Source organism: Homalodisca vitripennis, chromosome X (assembly GCF_021130785.1).
Source record: "Homalodisca vitripennis isolate AUS2020 chromosome X, UT_GWSS_2.1, whole genome shotgun sequence".
In the NCBI taxonomy this organism is placed as follows: domain Eukaryota; kingdom Metazoa; phylum Arthropoda; class Insecta; order Hemiptera; family Cicadellidae; genus Homalodisca; species Homalodisca vitripennis.
Window position 1 is genome coordinate 95,201,017 of NC_060215.1, and position 25,591 is coordinate 95,226,607.

A 25,591-nucleotide genomic window follows, 5' to 3' on the forward strand; every position below is an offset into this window, starting at 1 on the left:
CTGGAGAACCCTCCCTTGTCTACAGACGACTGCAATTATCCATAAATTATATTCATGTACTATCATCAAAACCTGAAAACCTTGCTTTTGAATCAGTCCTAATTAACCCTCTTTAAGATGTATTCCTTGCGAAACCCCGTCACCCATCACCCATAGGTGTACGGCTAGATCTTATGTTGAACAATTAGGCCTAGATGAGTACGTGTTTAGGGTAGTAGACTACACCAGTGTGACGTTCCATCTTGGATAGTCACAAAACCTGTGATAAATATAAGCCTGTCTAAATACAAAAAGTCTTCTACTACAGATATTCTATACCAACAGGAGTTCCGTCGGATTGTGTGGAGCCTAGCTCCCTGTGATGTTGTATATACTGACGGATATACTGAGGACAATTCGAGGACTGGTTGTGCATTCGTTACTGCGGGTAGTCGCTACGGCTTCCGTCTCTTTAAATGATTCTACTATCTTTACAGCGGAACTAACAGCCATAGAGAAGGTCCTCAACATCACTTGGTCTACAACTGGGAGGTTGGTGGTCTGTACCAATGTTGGTGCAGAAAGGTTATTTCAAAAATTAATGATTCATATCGAAAAAGCAGATAAAATTACTGATGAGCTGGCGAATGAAGGAGCAAAGGATGCACTAGAAATTCAGCCGTTTAGTACACGGATGATGGCATCCGACATTACCCGGTGGTGAAAGCTAAAATAAAAGAAATGTGGAGTTCTGAGTGGCGGGCAGTCGGGAATAACAAACTGCGCCGTATAAAGGACTGTCTTTGTTAAACCGTTGGGTACAGCCAGCCGCAGCAATCGTCGTGAGGAGGTGTTGTTCGAGTCGCCTGTGTTTAGGTCACACACTGCTGACTCACGGCTTCCTCATGAACAATGATTACCCTTCAGTCTGCGACACGTGTGACACTGCTGTAACAGTGGAGCATGTGCTTTCGACTGCTCCCGCTACACAAGATGCCTTCTCGTTCTTAATTAATCTTCCAGTTTCGTTAACTGATCTCCTGGGCTACAACGAGGCTATAATTGGGAGGCTCTTCGTTTTCTTAAACGATACATCCCTTTTAGGTCGAATATAGTTCTTGTTATCAATGTATCTTTTGTTATCTGTTAATTAATTAACAACTTAAAACTTGTCAACGCTAATTTGGTCTTAGATTTCCCCTGTTATTTAGTGTTTAATGTTTATTCTCCTGTTTGTTAGATTGAAAGGTATTACCAGTATAATGGCCCATTAACGGCCATGCCGGTAGTAATGTTTTCATTTTTGTTGTACTGTTTTTTAGTATTTATTCCCTTGTTATTTAGTTTTAATTGCCAGAATGGCACCTTTACAGTCACTTTGGCAACAACATTGTTCAGTTTGGTGTATTGTTATTTATTTTATGTTACCCTTCTTATTTAAATTTAGCTATTATCAGAGGGGCCCATCTACAGTCACCCTGACAGAACAATTTTTTAGTTGTTATATTATTTTTCTCGGTTAGTTAAATAATATCTTAAGGTACTGTTTAAGTTGAGTTTTTATATTTTATGGTCTTAAAAAATAGCTGGTAAACACAACTCAAAACCAATGCTCAAGGAACACAATATAGACCTATTCGTAGTATTATGGATAGCTGAGTCAAAAGAAATACGAAAAAGTACAAAAGACCCGAGTTTTTGTTGTGCAACTGTTGATAGTTAGTAGGGTGTTTGAGGCATGATGAAGACCTGTGTCCCAACAGTTAGTTCACACCAATATGACAAAGTGTGTTATAATAGCATGGGTCTCCGTTTCAAGTTTCAGGTAAAGTGGCTTGTGTCCTGACGGTCACGCTGAGGTGGCGGAGGGTTGAGGGGAGGGGAAGGGAAGGAGACATCAACTGCGCAGTTTCTCAGGGGCGGCTCTAGCCCGTGCAACCTGTACGACCATAAGGGGCGCCGTTACGGAAGGGTGCCAAACCACAAGAAATATTTAATATATAAACTACAAAGATGGATTTCACCGTAAGTTTTGTATTTAACGAGAGTTGACATCGTTCCATAGTATCGTTAATTTGGTCACTACAGGCACTACTTTCCTCCTCCGTTCGTCTGACAGTTGAAAAGGAGACTCTCCTGGAAATTCAGCGGAACCGATCCATTCACGTTCGCTCCCTGTCCGCGATTTCGAAGATGAGTGAATTTAAAATAAAAATAAATAAATTGTACGTGGCAATAACGTATCCATGGGTCCCAGTAGGTTTTCCTCTCCAAACTGTTTGAAAAGATAAACTGATACAGCGGCGTATTGAAGGAGTCGGCAGAACGTAACGAAAGTGTTATCACATATACAGACTGAAGGCCCTTTCACCTTTAGGCCTTTCTGTTAAAAGTTATAAAGGCGGATGCACAACGAAATGATTCCATCCAGCCTCCTTCCGACTACTCTTAGTATTTTCCTTTAACGCCAAGCCGTTTGTCCTTGTTTTGTAAGCTATTTTTCTAAAATCTGTAAAAAAATTTTTTTGCTGCAAACCTGACTGTATTTGGCATTATTTGGTTCTAATAGACAATATATCACAATTGTAATAAGTAACTAGGGTAAATATTTTCACCTCCCGGTGAATGGGGACATTTTTTGTTATTTGTATGTAAAAGGGTGTGTAGGAACTATAGTTCAGTATATAAATTTTAAATTCCGATATTGCCTTAAGGTTTCAAATTTAGACTAGTTTCAGAAAATATATAGTTTTGTATGAGTCTTTTGGTAAATACATTAGTTTTAGCGCAAAAACTGAAAGAAGTAGAAGAAGCGTGGTTTTCGTGATCTACCAATTAAATTTGTAAAAATGTAACTATATTTACAATAAACTATACAACACTATAATAATAAATACTTTGTGAAAAATAATGTAGTAATATTTTGTGGAAACTATAAAACATTTACAACAACAAAATGGGCGAAACTAATTTTTCTGGAAAGAAGAAAACAACAACGTCATTCAAAAATTACTCCACTGTCATAGAACCATAAAACCAGTTCTATTTTTGGTAACTCTTTACCTTTCAAATGGTATATGAATCACGTCGATACTCGATTGTTTACGTACTACAACAAATGAGTTTAAGTTAGAGGTCCAAATAACGGATATCCGTTGAATGATAGTTGGAGGGATACAATCCTCTGATACGGTATAATTCAACTTATAACTTTGGCACGAAATAAAATTTATCATATTCTGAATTTTTAGTTTTAGGAACTAATTCCTGGTTTGCCTACCCTCCTCCTTCCTCCCCATAAAGGATAACATGAATCCTGTCTTTATTAATTGATAAAATGATCAAATTACGTAGGTCTAGTGGATGTAAGTTGATAAAGAGTAACTGTGGAGTTGTCGATTAAACAAACATTAATCATTTTAAATTGATACTGAAAAATATCAAAGATTTTACAACGTGTTTTACTTTACGTATGATAATTTTTTTTTTTTTCAAGTTAATGTTTCAACCACCTTTTTAATTAGCAATTTGATCATAGTTGTCTTGTACTCTGCCTACATTTTGTCTGCCTACAGAGTTATCACCTAAACCATTTCATGGTTTATTGTTTAATTAGATGAATACATTATACAAATGCAAATTGTATAATCCGAAAGTAATTATTAAAATTAGTTCATTTGTGAAATATAAATGAAAATTCCACTGAGAAAGTGAGGGGTTTGTTCAGGGGCCCAGAAACTACCTGTACAGCACTGAGCAGGTGTGCATTCTTAACGAAGGGAGGCTTCTTATGTTTCAATGAGATCCCTCCAAAAATAATCTCCAAAAATAATATATTATTTTTGGAGAGACAAAAATAATATATTATTTTTGTCTCTTCTCCTTTCCTTGCTAGACCGGATATTATTATATTTGTCGATTTTAGTTATCTGATTATTCCAAGAATGCGCTTTTTTGTCCTTCAACCTTCCTCTTGCGACACCCCAATTAAGCAATTGTGAAACAGCTCTCCCTTCCCCTCCCCCCTTCCAAGCCCACCCCAACCCTTAACTGCGTAGTTGGTATTACGCAACACATTCATCCCTGGACGATTGTTTATCACGTTATATTTCCGATCTTTGTTGGAACGACAAAGCTCAAAGTGGCCACTTCGGAAAAGTGAAGAGTGCTATTTTCGTGAATGAGTGTTGTTAGAGACATCACTTTGTTTTTATTTCGCACATGAATGCCAAACAAACGATTGCAGTATGTTTCAAATCATTTTTGGAAATTGTACCGCCACTCGGGGTGCGAATGTGAATGAAATTTTACACAATAAATATACTCAATAAAAATGGTGTTTACTTAGTAATAATAAACTAAAACTCAGAATGACTTTAACCCTCCAACTGCCTGTCATGTTTCCCACATTGTCGCCTAATTTTATTGTATTTGCAAGGGTATTTTGAAAAATTCATCAACAATGTAATAATGATGATAATTATATTGTTTGATATACCATTTTGTTTGGAACGACCTGTATAATATTTATAAGCTCATTATAAAAAATAAAAACATTGTCAAACTGTAAAAAGGTGTTATTTACCATTTTATCATTTTTTAGGATATGTAAGTTATATCAATTGAACTGCTTCAAACAAAGTGAAATAGCCAGATTATCTTAAATGTAACTGAGATATTTAAAAAATATATAGTTTTACTACGACAACAGTGAAGAAGGAATAAGTATGCTAGTATGATGTAACCGGTTGCTTAGCGACATAACGGAGTAAGAATTGCATGTTCATACAATGCTACATCCCTCTCACTTGACTCAAGGTCAGACGAATCTGGTATGTAATCATCGCCTGAACCTGATGAAAAATCTGTTAAATCGTTAAAATTGACAAATTTTAATTCAATCTCATCATTATTTGAAGCTAATGACTCACAAGAACCATGATCAGTCTCACCCAGTAATCCAGCTTCGTCATCATCGTTTTCTGACTAGGGAAAGTCACTGATGTTAGGATCCATAAGAAGTTCCCTGATATCACTTGACCTACAAGGATCACTCGTCATTCCAAAACAATTAAATAACAACTATATTAAAATAAAACATGACATAACCGGTCTAAGAAACATACACTGCTCTTTGTTTACACACGGAAGGGAACTCGTTTACAAACAATCCATCTTACAGAAAACAATACTTACTTTTTTGTATCGAAACTGTCTGGAAACAGGCATTAGGAGGGAATTCAAAGACATACAAACAGATAGGTTATTTCATCAGCTTTCCAATAGTATAACATTTATGTGTCTTTGAACGACATTAGGATTTATAAAACTTATAAAGCCAGTACATGTCAGTTGGGGAAATTTTCACCGGCGACACTACGGAAACAACCGCATAGGCGAAAACATCGCCGTCCGACAGTTGGAGGGTTAATTAGAACAGCGTCAATCATCTATAACTAAATGCTTATTTTAACAGTAGCTATAGGTTTAATAATAATAATTCTTAATTAGTTCCGGAATTCATTAGTGATACTATTGAATGGCATAAACTCTCAATGCTTATTTTAACAGTAGCTATAGGTTAAACAATAATAATTCTTAATTAGTTCAGAAATTCATTAGTGATACTATTGAATGGCATAAACTCTCAATGCTTATTTTAACAGTAGCTATAGGTTAAATTATAATAATTCTTAATTAGTTCCGGAATTCATTACTGATACTATTGAATAGCATAAACTCTCGTTTTATATATATACCTCCCCGTGCTAACTTTAACATAAGGATTCACAACTCCCTAGACAAGTCTTCGGTGCTATAAAAATTGATTTAACTAATCAAATTATCTTTTGAAAAGATACATGTTTTTTTTAATAGATCAGGAATAAATATGAAGTTTTACGGATAATATAGTCATAAAATAAATTAAATAATTTAGCATTAAAGTTTTAACTCTTTGGGTACCAGTCTATTTTACAAGAAGTAAACCAGAAGTTCCAGGCGGTTTTTATGGGATTTTCAGAATTTCTGAAATATATATATATAAAGTCAAACTATCCATTGTTTTATAATGGAAGCAGCGTGTTCAGTGAGGTCTTCCTCTCCAAACTATTTGAAAAAATAGTAGAAACATATGTGAAGTAATGATTTTGAATCTCTCCGCTTCCGGGATAAATCCATAGATGGCAACCTCCTGCGCAAAATGTTCGGAGGTAACCGAGTCGAATATGGAGACGTGATAATTTAGGAGATTTGTTATTATGTTATGAATGGCCGTGCTAGATGTGCTGGATACTCGCTTGGTGGGTTCACAGAACATACCCACCAAGCGAGTATCCAGCACATCTAGCACGGCCATTCATTCGATAATGGACCTTGTATGCCACGTAATAGTTGGGTCGTTGTGTTAGAGTTTATTATTCACAATAGTTCACTTCATATCGAATGAACCTTGTATGCCACGTAATAGTTGGGTCGTTGTGTTAGAGTTTATTATTCACAATAGTTCACTTCATATCGAATGAATATTGTATGCCACGTAACAGTTGGGTCGTTGTGTTAGAGTTTATTATTCACAATAGTTCACTTCATATCGAATGAATCTTGTATGCCACGTAATAGTTGGGTCGTTGTGTTAGAGTTTATTATTCACAATAGTTCACTTCATATCGAATGAATCTTGTATGCCACGTAACAGTTGGGTCGTTGTGTTAGAGTTTATTATTCACAATAGACCACTTCATATCGAATGAATCTTGTATGCCACGTAACAGTTGGGTCGTTGTGTTAGAGTTTATTATTCACAATTTGTATTTGCCACGGGCTGGCTGCGCGTTGAAGCCCGGTCACTCTATTTTATTCTTTCAACTACTATAAATATTGCACGCCACAATGTCCAGGAATCCTAACTATGGGTATCTTACATATATTCACAATTTGTATTTGCCACGGGCTCGCTGCGCGTTGAAGCCCGGTCACTCTATTTTATTCTTTCAGCTACTGTAAATATTGCACGCTACAGTGTCCAGGAATCCAAACTATGGGTATCTTACATATATTCACAATTTGTATTTGCCACGGGCTCGCTGCGCGTTGAATCCCCGGTCACTCTATTTTATTATTTCAGCTACTGTAAATATTGCACGCCACAATGTCCAGGAATCCCAACTATGTGTATCTTACATATATTCACAATTTTGTCATTACATTTTATTCATTGCATTATATTCATTGAATTTTATAGCAATGTTTCAATGATATCCATAATACACTAAATGGCGCCATATATACTAAAATACAGATAATACTCTACTTTGTCAGTTTACAGTACACTACTATACCCCAAGATGCTTTGTATTACCTTTTTTTCTCTCTCTCTCTCTCTTAGGGCAAGAAATTTATAAATTGCACTTAGTCCTGTAAGAACCTTAGCGCTGCTTCCGGAGTGACAGGATATTAAGGAAGGGTAAGGTTAGACTTATCGAGATCCATGAGGAAGAATTAGGGCACTACATCTCAAAGTCATGCCTCTCCCCCGGAAGAAAGGTAGGCCAGCTCTGAAACAGCCTCTCGAGTCAAAGCAGGCAGGGGGTGGCACACTCTTGTTGAGGCTAGCAAGAACCTTTGAGAATTAGGTCACTACATCTCAAAGTCATGCCTCTCCCCCGGAAGAAAGGTAGGCCAGCTCTGAAACAGCCTCTCGAGTCAAAGCAGGCAGGGGGTGGCACACTCTTGTTGAGGCTAGCAAGAACCTTTGATAGTTAGGGAACGAACTCCACCAAACTCCAACAGTTATCTCCCGCAGTAGACTGGACCTATCGAATTGTGATGTGCTAAGCGATTAGTGATGTGCTGCTCTTGGACATCCATAGGGTTGCCCGATTTAAGTGACACATCGGTTTTTGCTGTGCCCAGTGGTAGGTTCAACTGGAAGGTATAAACCAGCCAGAAGTGATCCATGCTGGGTATGTATTACCCATGACATTGGAAACTCTGAGATCTTTACATATTTTCATAGTTTCTCCAAGAACAACCGGCTGAGCCTGGATGAGTCCACGGTTCTCTCTATCCACCAGACAAAGTAGAGCGACGATAGACAACCGGCTGAGTGTGGACGGGTCCACGGTTCTCTCTATCCACCACTATTTTTATTTTAAGACACAGAGTTAAATTATGTGTGACCAAAGTGGAGAACTGAGTTTTGTATTGTTTTGTAACCTGGAATTTTAAACACATTGCTATTACTAAAACAAGACTAATACAATAATAAAGAGGGGAATTTTGAGACTCTTTCTGGCTGAAAGCTATTCTCTACAATTCACTCGCTGTCCGAGACCCCAGACTATCTGGAAGACCAAACGTAACAAAAATTCTATTGAAACTACGAAGAAAAATATCCCCAGAAACCTACACATATCCCATCCTTAACTCCATTAAACCATCTTAAGAAACACTGACAGACCGTATTCAACAACGTCGAGAGCTTTATTTACCTAGAAAAAGGGAGTAAAATGATGCTCATTTTGACTAAACGGAGTCACAGCTTTTTGAAGAAATAAAGATATAAAATGATGAAACCTAAATTGAGGTGGACATTTTATATTATTGGTTTCAAGAAAGTTTGTCTTAAACTGTATTATAATATGGTATTAGAGTCCTTATTATGACGAGTAACTTAGCATTACAATCTCTAAAGAAAATATTGCTCAATATAGGCTATTGCTTTTACGCCCATTTATATTCGTGTAACCTGCGTGTTTACCGATCGCTTACATGTGTTTGAGCCGTACATTGTGTATGAAAACCCGAAATTAGATAACCAAAGTAACAAAATATCGTGCCTTGTAAATAGTTTACTAGAATTCGTATTTTTTTGTATATATTAGTTGATTGCCGCGCTGTAGGTCTGACGCATCTATGAGTGAACGTAAACCGCTAAGCTATTAAAAAACACAATTACATATTTCCTGTGTCATGATTAACTACGTAGTTTTATATACAGTATATAATTAAACATATTTATCGGTTAAATGCCAATAACTTTCAGGGATAGCATGGTTTTAAATTGCAAAAAGCGTTTAAATGTACAATACATATTATTTGAATAAAAATACATTCCAATTCTCAAGTAAAACACGTTTTATTCAGGAAGCTCAGGTTATATTATATACATTTAAGGTAAAAGACAGAGGATGTGGCATGTAATTCTTACGATATAGCATTTTCAAGAGACCCTATACATCCCTTTATAATAACGTTATGGTGTCTTATATTTATGTTATCAGGTGGTAGCCAATAAGTTTGACTTAAGTTGCAACCGTTTTGTCACCTTTCTGGCTAGCTTATCTACCAGATTATGCACAAAGACACTAACACATTTCCGCCGGCTCACAAAGTGATGTGTTAGGATTGTCATCCCCTCGGCACTGTTTGAACATAGAGTAATTGTATATATATATATATATATATATATATATATATATATATATATATATATATATATATATATATATACTCTATATACAATGTACAGGACTCGAAGCAATGCTTTAATGTGTTAATATCATAACTTTCAGGCTGTGGTGTGGGCTATCTCCTTTGGAGCGTTGAGTGGGCATGTGGGCTAACCCAAGCTGATATACCGTGCACAAGTGAATGAATGGAACTGAGGGGGCGGGTAAGGAACACAGTCAGCTATTGTTCGGCTTGGACCTGTGGGCTATCTCAGCCGTTGCTAGTGCACTCGCCGATACTGACAGTCGGTAAATTAATATAATGAATTATACTACATAAGTAAAACGTGTTTATAATTTTACACTGATGAACATAGTATTGTTTAATTTAACAATTGTTATACTTTAGTTAAATCATCTACTTTTAACTTGGCTGAAAATACTGACACGAGAAAAGTAGTTAGCGAGGATTTGTTGCTTCTGTTGGTAATTATAAAACTATCTGCGAGCAATAGTTATGTAGACGATATCATATACCAAATCTTTCTTCACTCGAACTATTTTGCTGAATCCCATTCTCAATTTGTAAATTAGTTTTTGTGCACAATTGAGCGAATTTTAATGAAACGTAACTAAATTTAGAAAATATGGGAACATTTCAATCTAACAGCTTTGACTAAAAAGTGCCAAATGAAAAAATGTAGGCCTAACTAACAGAGAAAAGTCACACTTAAACTATTTCTGAAGATGAACATTGTATTTTATTATAGGGAAGTACGTGAAATACCAATCATCGATCAGGATACACTTGCTCGCCTCAAGTATCTCACCTCGATCACCCAGGGATCCAGGATCAAACATTTCTGAGTAAAGCCAGTACATGAGTACAACATGCCTATCTCCCCTTATTGCATGTTTGTTTATGCTGTAGCCATGCGCCCAGTTTTATCACAATGAAGGCTGTGCCATGGCGAAAGTGAAAATGCATACATAGTGGTTGTCATAACAACCTTATTACCTTTATGGTGATAAGCCATACGTAGATGTTAGTTTAGTCACTCTGAGTTAGTCGTCTGCTTTATACTGACCAGTGAGGGTGTAATTAAATATATTTTTCATGTACTGGAGCTAAACTCAACACTAATACTAAATCAACCCTTTCCACCTACGTTTTGTATATCTGAATTATACATCGCACAGGAAAACAAAAATGTGTTTTGAAATTCTTCAAACTTTCCATTAGTGGTTTTTTACGGTTTCTTTTTTTAATTTCCCGTGATATCTTCAGATATCCGACGCATAACATTTTGAGTAGTATACAACAACATTGCGAAAATAATTGTGAACACGATGACAGTGGTAATTTTTAATAAATCGAAAAATTGTTTTTGAGTAATTGCACATAGCTTTGATGAGTTGATTAAGGACTCATAACTAATAAAAGGTTTTCAGGTGGGGGCCATTCACAATTCTGCAAAACGTATAGCTCAAATATTTTGAAGTATAGGCTCAAAATGACAAATGTTTGAAAATTATTAGATAATTTTAAATAATTTGTATTCTTTCACAATTTTTGACACCTCTTAAGGTTTAAAAATGGCGGCCGTACAGAATTTGGAAAGGGAATGGTTACAGCTACGTTATTATGCATGTAAAGTAAAACTAAACAGCGTTTTAGAATTCTCAGATCATTAACATTGCGAAAATAATTGTGAACACGATGACCGTGGTAATTTTTAATAAATCGAAAAAAATTGTTGAGTAATTAGCACATAGCTTTGATGAGTTGATTAAGGACTCATAATTAATAAAAGGTTTTCAGGTGGGGGGCCATTCGCAATTCTGCAAAACGTATAGCTCAAATATTTTGAAGTATAGACTCAAAATGACAAATGTTTGAAAATTATTAGATAATTTTAAATAATTTGTATTCTTTCACAATTTTTGACACCTCTTAAGGTTTAAAAATGGCGGCCGTACAGAATTTGGAAAGGGAATGGTTATTATGCATTGTAAACTAAACTAAACAGCGTTTTAGAATTCTCAGATCATTTTCAATAATGTTTGTTCTTATGCGTTTTTAAAGCTTTTCAGAGGTTGTGTGTTTCAAGCACCGCGGGGACTATATGGGATGGGTAACACTTTTTACAGCCCCGACTGGCCAGACTAGCCGACTACCAAGGCGGATCATAAGGAGCCTTACCATAGTGTCAGGGAAACCCCTCTGTTGTCTCTATGCTACACTTAATGTTCTTATACGTTTTTAGGTAAATCAAGTAGGAACTACTGTGAAATTCATATAATAATATTCAACATTCGAACAAACATCTAACGCTTCGATTGTAAACGAAAAAAATGTCACTAAATCTATAAATGAGTAATGTGTATGAGTACTTGTGTAAGATTATCTGGGAGATCTAGAGAACGGTAAATCTAGTGTGAAGATTTATACCATCGTATTAAGCATGATTATCAGATTTAGAACCCTCACAAATCTTCATTTTTATAATTAAAATATATTATTGATTTATATAAATATAGAAGCCTTACAACTGTATAGGCATGATGTATCTCTTATTACTATTCTAAACTATATACTATCCTCAATTTCCATGACTATTTTGTAATTGTGAGTAAAGGTTTTAAACTTGAAAAATAAACCTCCCCTCCCACCACCATATCAAACAATACCTTACTCTGCCACTTACAGATGAAGAATAAACAGTTTCACATTATAGGTTACATTACTACTTGTTTCTAGAAAAAGAAGGAATAGGTTTGGTTTGACAGGTTAGATTTATTACTTAGACTATCGGTGCAGAGTTATTAGCTCGGCTCTCAGAACACACGGCGCGCTTTCTGTGCAGGAGCAGGACACAGACGTAATAACCCTTACCAGTTCGTCCACGCCTCGCGCTCGCAACAAAATTTGTCTTAACCAAATGCAACAACACGCAACTTAAAACTGTGCTTTGTGTTTTTGTTAGTGTGTTTTACATCATTATCATTATTAATGTATCAATATTAAACAACATTTAACACACTTCAGGGCACATTCATTACAATCACAAATTATAAAATATGACAATGAAATTTCTATGTTTTAATTTCTTTTGTTGTTATTTGATCTATAAAAAAAGAAAAAAAAACTGTTTTCTAATATAGTTATTTAAAGAAGCCTCTCCACTTTGATGAATTCCCACCAATCGTGACTCAGTGGCATGACGTGCGACGTTGCCCTCACCCCCCTCGCCAAACATTGTTACTACTTTACCCTGATGAGCACTATATCGAGATAGCTCTTGATTTTGTTTGTGCATGAAGCCAAGGGGAGGTTGTTTTTAATGTACAGTAAGTGTTGTGAACATTAGTAGTTGGCAGTTAGTTATTGCTAAGAGTGGCATAACTAGGAGTAGTCTTTAGGAGGGGGGCGAATTTAAGAACATACCAAACCAAACCGGCTGGTATAATATAACGCCTAACGCCTTATTGTCTAGCGCTTTTCAGTTTACACTGCTTTATAAATGCACTAAAACTAATATCATACAAAATTAATAAAATAAACGACGTATTAGCTATTAGTTAGACTGAATAATTGTGCACCATAATTCAGAACCACTTACTATTATAATGAAACAAAAATATTAATAATTAATTGTAAAATACAAAATAAAATACTTTGACAATATAAATAACAATGAACACTGGCATAAAATAAAGTTAATATAGTGTTCACATTAACTTTATTTTTTACTTCTTCCTTACTTTTTTGAGGTTGAGTGGTAGAGACTGCTCTCGAGGTGAGTGAGGTGTTGGCTAGTCGTGGTCATACCGCAAGGTGATGGTTGGAGCCCGGAGGTATTTATTAGGGTCAACCAATTCGATTAATGTTCCTATTTATTTTACTTTTTGTTAGGCCTTTTTGCGGTTTAAGATTTTCCTTTTCCTGCCCTACTCACTTTCTAAGCATTTTCCACTTGAAAAGTCAATTGATGTGAAGAGGATGTGAATAAATAAAAAAAAAAAAAAAAAAAAAAAAAAATAGAATATCAGAAACCAAACTAATTACTACAGCAATATAACTAAACTAATATAAAAAATATTCATATTTCTTCGACCAATTATGTTTGTCAAGGGAATTCTTTAGTTTCAGGTGATTAATAAAAATGGGAAATTTTTAACTTTACAAGTATTGGTGAAACGTATCACAAGAACGTAGCCAAGAAAAGGTTTGTTGCCAGGAGGGGGTCCAGACAACTAATATTTCGCTATAGTGGACAAAGAGTAAGGCCCTATTGTGTGCCTTAAAAAGTTCTTAACCCGTTTCTTTGTTGAGAACGATCTGTCAGCAGTGCATATCAGTAATACTGAATTATTTAAATAATAATAATCGGTTACTAAAAAAGTAATTGAAAAAACAACTGAAAATTGGGAGTCCGGACCCCTTGGACCCCCTCGCTGGGTACGTCCTTGGTGACCGAGAGCGGTAGGGGGATCACATTGTTCTCAGAGCTTTGATTCTCATTCGTCGGGATGTCTCCCCTCCAACAACCTCTACCAATAAGAGAACGCCATTACCCCCACCAACTTGTCTCGTTTAAACCAGGGAGTCGGCTGGGCATGTGTGGACACTCAAAACGAGAAGATCACCGGTGCTAGTAGGTACTCCTCAGTAGGTACTCCTCGACAGCAAAGAAGTCAAAAAGTAAGTCATTTGCTTGTTTTTCTCAATACAAACTTTAACACTAGATATTTTGTTTTTGTTTGAAGCTTACAGAACTCCAGTTGCTCCTTAACCTAGTGCTGTGACCATGCTAACTTCCCTAATGGGTGTGCTCATTTCCCTAATAGTACTGTCACACTAATACGCTTATCAACACACTTACTCGACAATTAAAAAAATTATAAATCCAGAAATCACAAAAATTTGAGAACATCACAACAAGCTGTTCACTGTTGTCAGTTTGTTTGGGACTTTGATTACTTTAGATTCATAGAACTGCAAACATTTATTGCCAAATTCTCCTGGACAGAACCAATGCTTTGTATCTTCTATTTTAACCATAATTCTTTTATACTACACTATAAACAACTGCACAAAACTTGTTTTATATAAAAGCTAGTTAACCCTCCAAGTGGTAATTAAATCACATTAACCCTCCAAGTTGTAATTAAATCACTAAGTGCTGGGCTGTTTTGAAGCAAAATACATGGTTTCTTAAAAGCCACTTTTTAGATAAAAATATAAATTCATAGATCATGTGTTATATATCATTCTTTTCAGAAAAACATGCTTTAGGAAATAAAAGATAATTCAAAACAATTACCACTTTTCTCTAAAAAAGTCGACGAATAATAGATAATATTTTTTCTTTTTGTTTTTTTTAGATGGTGAGGTTGTAAATGAGTTTTAAAACATGGTTATAAATATTAATAAATGTAAATAATACATATCATTTCCAATTTATTTATTTTTCGTGCGAGGCATTTCAAAACCGAAGCTTTGTTGTCTCATAATATTTTTACAGTTGTCTTGGTATCAAATGACACAAATTTTTCCTTGTGAAATATGCCATTAAGTAGTATATATATCTTCAAGGAATAAGTAAATTATAAGTGTTTATTTTATGATCAAACTTTATAATTTTATATTAATGCATATTAACCCTTTGAACCCCAGACCAAAATATTGATGGTGGGAAAAACTTACCAAAACCATTTGACCTAAGAACTACAGAGAATCCCCGGAGAAGAAACAGCTGTATTGCATACTGTTCGTAAAAAATTAATATTTTTGCTATTTTTTTATGCTATTGTCTTCTATTGCACACCAAAATGTCCAGAATGAAATTGTGTACACAGAAAAAGTTTAGTCTGAAGTATAAAAAATTGTTTAACAACATTAGAATAACTTTAAAATATATGTTTATAGATTTTTAGGTAAAAAAATAGATTTTAAGATTTTTTAATTAAAAAATAAGAAACATTTTTAGTATGGGCACCCACATTTTATTTTTCTAAATTTAGTTTTATGTATGTACAAAAACAATTATATTGATATCTCTAAAGATAAAGATTTTGCAACCACGATCCGGTTGGTCATTGTCTGGAGTAGGCCTAGCTGGTCATTGTCTGGAGTAGGCCTAGCGGCGGCGTTATCGCGAGAAGTAGATAGCTGACTAAATTGCATTTCTTCGTCATCTGAGTCCGAGATAGTTGGCCTATAGGTAGGATCAACATCAGTGTCATCACTGAAAATTGATGAGACGTCAGACCAGACCAATCAATCGTCATCTGATAGGTTAACATCCAGTTGTCTGTCCAACATCCAGTTGTCTGTCCAATTCACTCGGGTGATTTACAATGTTGTCACTCATTGTTCACAGAACTGATTATTACTATAAGATTAAAACTAAAGAAAAAGTGACTAAAAACAGTCCTCAAACTCAATTCACACGCACAAAGACAAAGACAATATACGTAACATTAGACCGCTTTGTAAACAAATACAGCTGTAGGAACAAAGAGTATTATATTTTTTTTGAGCATAGATGTTATTTTAAATACACTATATTACTAACAAAAAATTTGTATTTTACTAAAATACTCATAAATATGTATTAATACTCGTAAAATAAGTATTTTACGGTTTCAAATAAATATGTATTAAACGCATATACCATGGCGATGATATTACGTCGCCCGTGGATTATCGCATCTTCATTGTATCGTCGCTGCGGGGATCTTCGCATATTTTCTCGGCGACTATATTTCGTCGCCTGGGGTTCAAAGGGTTAATGTACCAGCATTACTAATTGTGTATTCTAAACTTTTATTTGTGAATTCTAAGCTTGTGTCTATAAACTATACAGTGATCAATGGTTTATTTGTAATTAATTTATTGTACAATAGCTCAGTGACATTCAGGTTAATTATGGTATAACAATCCTTTTGTTTAGGCCTATGCTTAGATTACATATAATGTTTTTTTAATTATTTTTAATTTATTGAATACTATGTTTATTGAACACTTGATAGACCTAGTAAATAAGTCAGGTGAACTTGAGACAATTATAATTAGACAATGAGTTTTTATTATAATAAATTTACATCATTTGAAGCATTCTGACTATATATTATGGGTTTTTTTTAAATTGTATACATAAATAAATTTAGTGAAATTTACCAATGCTGTCACTGAAGATTTCCGGAACCCATGCTGTGGCTCATCAAAAAGGTACTAATCGATTATACATAGCCTTTTCAAAAATGTTTGATATTGATGGCAGAAGAGCAATAGGATGATTGTGGTTTCTCCTTTTTTTTAAATAAAAGAATTACTCTAGAAATTTTTATAGTTTTTAGGAAAAATTATCTGATATAAAGGAAGAATAAAAAAATATGGACTAATGGTTTAATCAATACTTTTTTGAATGTATAAGTAATGTTATAGGAATCTCATAATAACCACTGGATGACTTGTTTTTAAGATAATCAGTGATTATACACAATTCTTTTTCAATCACTGGAGGACGAACCATGTATATCAGAGATTGTTTCCTTGTATTATTTCATTTTTTACAGGTTGTTTTTGAAGCAAGTTATCAATAACAACCACAAAGTAATCATTTAAAGCATTACTGACTTGTGCCGGGTTGGAGATCTATTACCTACTAAATATTGTTATTTTCTATATTATCCTTCTTTTTTCCTGTTTCCTTATTTATAATATCCCATGTTTTACATACATTGGTTGAATTTTTTATTTTATTTTTAAAGAACTCTTTTGCATTGGTTAGCAAACCTTTATATTATTTATTTTTATTTCGTATCTCATTACATAATTGTGGTGAGTGTTTATTTGCCAATCTTTTTAAATTTAAAACCTTATTTTTCTCATATTTCAGTTCATAGGTTACCCAATTATAAATAAATTTGTTTTTTATTTTTGCAGTCTCGAATAAACTTGTTAAAAATTTTACTAGACGAAGTTCAGCCAGATGTAATATTGCCTTATCTGAACACAAAATGACACAGACTGAACTTTAAATTTTAAATATTACAAACTTTAAAAAAATCTTTTATTCCAGGACAACTTCCAGTGGAGGAGGTGTTGTAATCTTAGCACGAAATAAAACTTAAAATGCAATAACATTTCAATCTCTTCAGTAAAGTCTCTGTAAACTGATAAGGAGTTTGAGTGCTGTCTCTCTGAGATACATTTAAAATCATTTTCTTTTGTATTAGCCTGTTTGTATAGAAGTCCTAATCATTGTTACATTGAGCCTTTTTTTACTAAGTTAGATGCACTATGTGACATTCTATGTAATAAATTTAGAAATATTGTACTGTTAGGTGATTTTAATATATAAATGTATTAAACAAAGATAATGTTCATAACAAATTTAACAGAATTTTAAAGTCATACAATTTAAAATATAAAATTGATTTTCCAACCAGATTCACTTCTGAATCACAAAACGGCTATTGACACTATAATAACAAATTTACCTCTTAGACAAACTAAAGTTATTGGCATTGTTACTCATATCTCTGATCATGATGCACAAATACTGGAAGTTTTGTATCATGGTAACAAACAAAACTACATGCTAAACAAATTTATAAGAAAATATACTCCATGTAATACCAAATCATTTTTGAACAGCCTGTCAAAGACATCATGGTCAGATGAGCACCAGTGAATATGAAGTATTGTGTTTTTAATTCTATTTTTAATTATAATTTTGAAGTAAATTTCCCCAAAGTAATGTTATTAAGTAAGGAATACCATAGAAATAAATGGATTGCTGATGAAATAAAACACAAAGATAACTATTTAATTTAGAAAAAAACTTATAGGATATCTAAAGATAATAATTTAAAATTTATAATCAAAGAGATGAAAAAGGATTTGAGAAATTATGTTGATGCTGAAAAGAAAAGTTTTTTGATGGGAAAATAAATAATTCTAGCAATAAGTCAAAATCATCTTGGCAATTGATCAAACCTGAATTAATAAAAAAAAAAAAAAAATGCTTGTAAGGAAAATATTTGTGTTTTAAATGAGGATAAAAATGAGCTGACTAGTCATCCTGTATATGTTGGAAATTGTTTTAATGATTATTTTGTGTCTGTAGTTGATAAGTTAGTCTTATCTAATTTACCTCCTTGGGATGAAAACCATCACAACGTTCAAAATTTTAGTGAAGCACCAAATAGATTTAGATTTGAGCAAATTACAGAAACTAAATTAGAAAAGATTATATTACAATTTGAGAATAAAATGTCTACAGGACATGATGAAATACCAATTAAACTGGTGAAGCAATCTCTTCCATTCATTCTAAAACTGCTTACTACTCATCTAATAGCTTACTACTCATCTAATAAATTCGTCTCTTATTTCTGGCCAGTTTCCAAATGAACTTAAGGTTGCTAGGGTAATTCCTATTTTTAAAAAAGGAAATCCGAACGATCATTATGTTTTAGATCAGTGTCCCTTCTGCCAGTTTTTTCTAAAGCTTTTGAAAAGGTTGTGTACATTCAACTTATGAACTACTTGGAATTCAATAACTTATTGGATAATCAACAACATGGTTTTAGGAAGGGGAAATCAACGATTACTGCAGGCATTGGATATATTCAATCAATAATTGATACTATTGATAAAGGTGAAAAAGTAGTTGGAAATTTCTTAGATCTCCCTTGAGCTTTTGATAGCATGTATCATCCAGAATTAATATTGTCTCTTAATAATTTAGGAATCCAAAATAAAGAACTGTCATGGTTTAGATCATGTTTAACAGAGCGAAAGCAATATGTTGAAGTAGAGCACACATCTCCACAATTAGAATTAAGTAATTACAGTTTCATTAGGAAATTCAAATCTGCAATACAAACCATAAAATATGGAGTACCACATGGTCAATTTTAGGTCTTTACTGTTTCTGTGTTACATGAATGGAATGCCCAAAGTAGTCCCTCAAAATTGTTATATTTGTCAGTTTGCGGATGATACTAATATTACAGTATCTGGTAGTTTAGAAGACATTGAAATATCTTCTCACATCAGCATAAATTTAGTAAAACAATATTTAGATGGCAAAAAATTACTTTTTTCTTTTTCTATAAGACAAACCAGAACCAAAATTAATATTGGCATCAATGTAAACAAAGACGAAGTAAGCCAAGTTGAATGCACCAAATATTTAGGATTTTTAATTGATGAAAACCTTTCCTGGAATAAACATGTTGACCATATTATTCATAAAATGTCTCCTGGTATTTATGCACCGAGACAATTGTCAAGGGTTTGTAGTTTACAAACTTTACGATCCGTATATTTTTCTCTAGTGCATTAACACTTATCATATGGAATAAGCATATATGGCGCAACAACAAAAAAGAATCTGTATAGGTTACTAATTCAACAAAAGAGCTCTACGGGTTATCCTTAGGCTTAAAAAGACTGACTCCGTTAAGAAGTTATTTACAGAAAATGGAATTTTAATGGTATACAGTTTATATATTTATGAAACAGTTCTTTATGCGAAATAAGAAGAAAACACCACTCCAACTCTAGTTAGTCATCAATATAACACAAGGCATAACAGAAATGTCCCACAACGTAATCTTGAATTTTTCAAAAAGAAAACTGATTTTATGGGACATAAGTTCTTTAGTTCTTTAACCCTCTCCCGCTCGCAATGCATGAACCGGCACGGCCACCACATAGCCACTGCAGCTTAAACGGCACAGATCTGCACACACTGTTTTACCCACTAGAGCCGATAAGTGCTGCTCTCGAGTAGCAATATTTTGTACTACTACGGGTTGTTTGCTGTCAGGAGACCATTTACTTTACTTTTACACTAGATTTATTCCATTATTTTGCTATTTATATAGTTGTGCGGAAACAATGGTGGGTTGTAGTCATACACTTCGTGACCGGCAGAGCGAATTAATTGAGGTTAGAAGCACCGTGAGCGCCTGGAAACAATGCGAGTGGGAGAGGGTTAAAAACCTACCAAGAGAGGTAAGAAAAGAACAAAACTTAAAAAATTAAAATCTTACCTGCTGAAATTATTCTTTTGAGGAAATTTTGGAAAGAAGGTGAATTGGGAGGTAACTATTTTTTATATACTTTGTTGTTTTCTTTATATAATTAATTTAATGGTATTTTAACGGCAAATTTGTGTTTTTATTTTACAGTATTCTTATTATGAAAGTAATTTTACTTGACACTATTCTTGTACATGATGTGCATTTCACGAATAAAGACTTTGAATATTGAATCTTGAAACTTGGGAATACCAAATTAAAATAGTTTACAAATGTTATCAAAAGCTTCATACTTTTCACACAGAGGCACCATAGACAGAGCTCCAGTTCTCACACTGCAATAAATTTCTAAGTAGTGCGAGAACTTCCTTCCAATGAACGACAAGCCAATATTTTTTAAGGATAGTCCCATCCACATCACTAAGCCCAAAAAATTAATTTCTTCATAGTTTTGTCTCATTCCAATTTTTCAACCTTCTTGTACGGCTAAGATGTATGGGCCACCAGCTAGTGTATGGGCCACCAGCTAGTGTATGAGCAACCTTTTGATTGGTTTCTGTTCAGCATTTCTTGTATTTTATATTTTACTTTGTTGTTGTGTTTTCGTGATGGGTGGTTACTGTACAGACTTTCTTATATTTATTTACTGCTTGGCTGCTGGTTCAATGCGCGACGTTGCCTGCTTAGTGGTAGACAGACGATTGCAGATGAATAGATTCTCTTATAAATATATATATCCATAAATTTGTACATAAATGGAATATACTCTGAAAGGAAGCTCATTCTATAAACTACCATTTATATTATTTAAAGGGAAGGTAGAGGATTTGAGTTTTGTAGCTTTAAAAATAAATTATTAACCTTATAGAACGTTTGTTTCAATTTTTATTAAAATCACAATGTGTGTTAGTAGTGATAAAGAAAAAGATTTTAACCTGAAGTACTCCAAATTCTTGGTCTTATTTGCCCCAATAATAATTTTCCATTAACCCTCCAAGTGGTAATTAAATCACTTTAAAGTGCTGGGCTGTTTTGAAGCAAAATACATGGTTTCGTAAAAGTCACTTTTTAGATACAAATATACATTCAAAGATCATGTGTTGTATATCATTCTTTTCAGAAAAACATGCTTAAGGAAATAAAGATAATTCAAAACAATTACCACTTTTCTGTAAAAAGTCTTCATGAATAGTAAACATTTTTTTTCTTTTTGTTTTTTTTAGATGGTGAGGTTGTAAATGCGTTTTAAAACATGGTTATAAATATTTAAAAATATACAAATTGTTTCAAATTTCATTGTGAACCATAAAAATGTCACTTCAAAGCCTTTTGAACAAAAACTACAAACACAAAATATAAAAACTAAAAAAATGTTCCGCACACCAAAATTTGCACAATGGACACATTCAAAGTAAACACTTCTCAAACAATATTGGTTTGGATGTACATATAACCTCACAAAAGCTGTCTGTCTGTTATAATAATTATGAATAGTAAAAAAAAAAATTCTATTATGGTCCTTTTCTTTATAAACATATGTTTATATACATATTTACATTTGACTAAAAAAACTTATGAATAGTAAAAAAAAAATTCTATTATGGTCCTTTTCTTTATAAACATATGTATATATACATATTTACATTTGACTAAAAAAACTTAGTCAGATTCTGATTGCTGCGCTACCCTCTTTCTTCTGCCTCCCCCTACGGGCCTCCTGAAGTGGTCTAAAGCACTGTAGCAACTCGTAATAAAATAGAAAATACACACAAGAAGCAAGAATCGTATCGCATAGTGAATAATAACACAAATCAAAACAGTACGTTGCGGAGGGCCGAACAATAACTAACCTAGACGAAAACTACAACAAAGTACTGCATGGCGAGCACGGCAACAGCTGACAAAATCAGCTGACTGTTATTTTTCATTCTACTCAGAGGCTTACAAAGTAGAGCCAGTCCGTAGAGAAATTTCTCCTACATTGTACTATGAAAATCACGGAATAATTAAATAAACCGTTGTATGGCAATTTAAAAAAAACGAACATTGCAGTGTAATAGTAACACTTTGGTTTGAACATATCGCACAGTGTGATAGTAACATTTAGTGGTTCGAACATGTCGCACAGTGCGATAGTAGCACTTGGAGGGTTAAATAGAACCTTCATGCCAAGTTTCGTCAAAGATACTGTTACAATTGCTTCTGTAATCATAATAGTACATATATAGATAAGAAAATTTTTTATTTTTTTTGAACACACAGCAATAGGTAGATTAATGTTGCTAAAACTCATGGTTTAACAAAATATATTTATATTTGATGCAACTTACAAATGTTTTATATTTTAATATTAAAATTAAATCATTTAAAAATTATTAGCTTAGTCCTTTTTTAGTTTTATACATTGAAAATATTATGAGAACGCAAACAAATTGTTACACATTCTGCACTATTTGTGGTTCTTTGATGATGAATGAGACCATCGTGGTGGCATTACCAAACTGTTATGTGATAAGGCACAAATGGATTAAATTGATATCCTATTCAGCATTGTGTTAATTATAACATTTTTTACTATCCAATATTACACAAACTTGTGAGCCATTTAACATTTTGTTTCTTTTTCAGTGTCAAGAAAGAGACGAGCACATGATATGGAGCAAGGGCCATCTAATATGGTTAGTAATATTTACCCAATCTCTATATGTATTTTGATATATTTATGCAGTTTGTTTGTGGGAAACTTTGATATTTGTTTTAATTGTATCCACAATGATCTGTATTGAATATATTTGCAAATTATAATTTCATATTCTAAATTATTTATTAAATAACTATTAAATATTCAATCATCTTGCATAGGTTACCTCACTCTTAACTTGAACATGCTATCTAAAAACTTTGTTGTCCTAGTAGAGGGTATAAGGTCCTGAACTGGTTTTTGGACATGGCTCATGGCCTGGAGATATTTTAACCCTTCCCACGCGGAATTTATCTTTCAATTTTGACTCATAACGCGTAATTAACTTTAAATTTTTTTTACATTTTACCAACTCTAATTTTATTTTTAGTTAGTGGTGGCTATTAGGAATAAAAAATAATACAGTATCACAAAATAATCAAACCCCTATATTTTTTAACAAATTTTCAAATTTTACAGAAAATCATCAAGATTTGCCATTGCATAGAACAGTATAGGCCTATTATAACGACACAACAAATAAAGTAATAACAAAATAAAAAGATAATATAATGCTAAATACAACAGGAACACGAACAGTAAATAAGGAAATATGGCAAAACAGCGTTAAACACTAAAATATGCTGTGCCGGGATATATCCGTTTACCGCATAATGGTTCGCCGCAGACTTAGGCTAAATCACGCCACGAGGGACAAAGCCACGCCCTCCCACCACTGCGACGCGCCAATGAGGTTCAAACTGTAACATCTGCTTTTCGGAACAAGTATTCATTACTCCCTTGAACTCTAGCGGATTCCACGGCAACTAAAATTTATTAAATAACACAAAATATACTTTGAAGGATATATCCGTTTACCGCGTTTCAGTCAAAATTAGGCGTAACGGATATATTCGTTTGCCGCGTGGGAAGGGTTAAAAGGTTATTGCAAAGTATAGGTTAGCTACTGGTTTTTCTTTTAGCCCCCACACCCACTGACACCCACAAATCAGTTTGTTTATTTTTAATTATTTATGTATCAAACAAACAAATTTACACTCCCTCATTATCCCCTCTCACCAACAATAATATCCATTCCCACATAATGTTAAAAAATGTCAACATCAGAACTGTCTGAACTAAAATCAAATTCTTCTCAGTCAGAAACAGGTGTTCAATGCCCTTCCCATTGGACTACGGTAACATATGCACAGTCATGATAAAATTTACACAACAACAAAATCAAACAGAGAAAATTAACCAAGATAGCAATCCGAGAACGGTTTGCTTCACAAAAAGAAACACTGGAACTGGCACTAAATGCTGTAACTAGTACAACCTTCCCTGCCCATTCATCATGTTTCTAGTGGTATATAACTTGCACCATATAGTTTTTGGACCACATGAGTTATTGTAAAAAATGAGGAGAGCGGGCAATTTTAATCAACGGAATATACGCTCATGCCAGTAGAGACTTTCCCAAAACAATGGAAAATCTGTTAAATGAGGGTTAAAATATGAAACATAGTTGATCTCATTTGGCTCTTCTACCTTGTAATTTTTCTGAATTTGCCCCTATTAAAACATTGGTATGGAATGAGAAAGGAAGAAATAGAAGAGAGAGGCAGGTATGCCCCATGTGAAGACGACCTTGGCCCATATACGTTCCAGAAAAACTTCCAATCAGGTCTCCTAAAAGACATGTCTTATATAACTAGAATTCTGTTTTGTATGTGCATTAATGAGTTGCGCCACATATAAAACTAGTGATTCATTCTGAACTGTTATTTTGATGTAGGATCATGCGGATAAAGATATCGGACAAAAACAAAAACAACTCGGACCATCTCCACAGGTAATTATAACATCTTATTTATACGTACTTATATTTATAAATGATTAATATTTTCATTATAGTGATAATATTTTCATTAGTCATAATTGCTATAGTTATTATTTACCATATTTCTAATAACTAACTGAACAAATAATTTTAAATTTATATTGGCATTATAATTCTGTTGTAAAAGCTATTTATAGCTGCCAACAGGCCTGTCAATAGGATAGAAATGATTTTACTAGATTGTTTGGTATCCTTTCCCATCATAAGTTTGCTAGTTCCAATTCTATTGTATTTCTAATAACTAGCTGAAAAAATCATTTTAAATTTATATTGGCATTATAATTCTGTTGTAAAAGCTGTTTATAGCTGCCAACAGGCCTGTCAATAGGATAGAAATGATTTTACTAGATTGTTTGAATCCTTTCCCATCAAAAGTTTGCTAGTTCCTATTCTATCGAGTATGGTGTGACACAGTTGTGTCAAATGCAAAGGTTCCAGTTTATTGGATGATTGAGCTCGCCAAATGTTAATGTTGTGTTTTAAATGTAGATAAATTTATACTCCTAAAGTTGG

At 33.7% G+C, this 25,591-nt stretch overlaps 1 protein-coding gene across 1 annotated transcript in view; it reads left to right on the plus strand.

The window, feature by feature from the left end:
* The first annotated feature begins 6,248 nt into the window (after positions 1 to 6,248).
* Positions 6,249 to 25,591, plus strand: part of LOC124369520 — an 89,883-nt gene continuing 70,540 nt past the window's right edge. The window contains exons 1-3 of the mRNA XM_046827540.1: positions 6,249 to 6,356; positions 23,124 to 23,173; positions 24,974 to 25,030. Coding sequence (XP_046683496.1) covers positions 6,249 to 6,356; positions 23,124 to 23,173; positions 24,974 to 25,030 — 215 coding nt within the window. The remainder of the gene's footprint in view (positions 6,357 to 23,123; positions 23,174 to 24,973; positions 25,031 to 25,591) is intronic.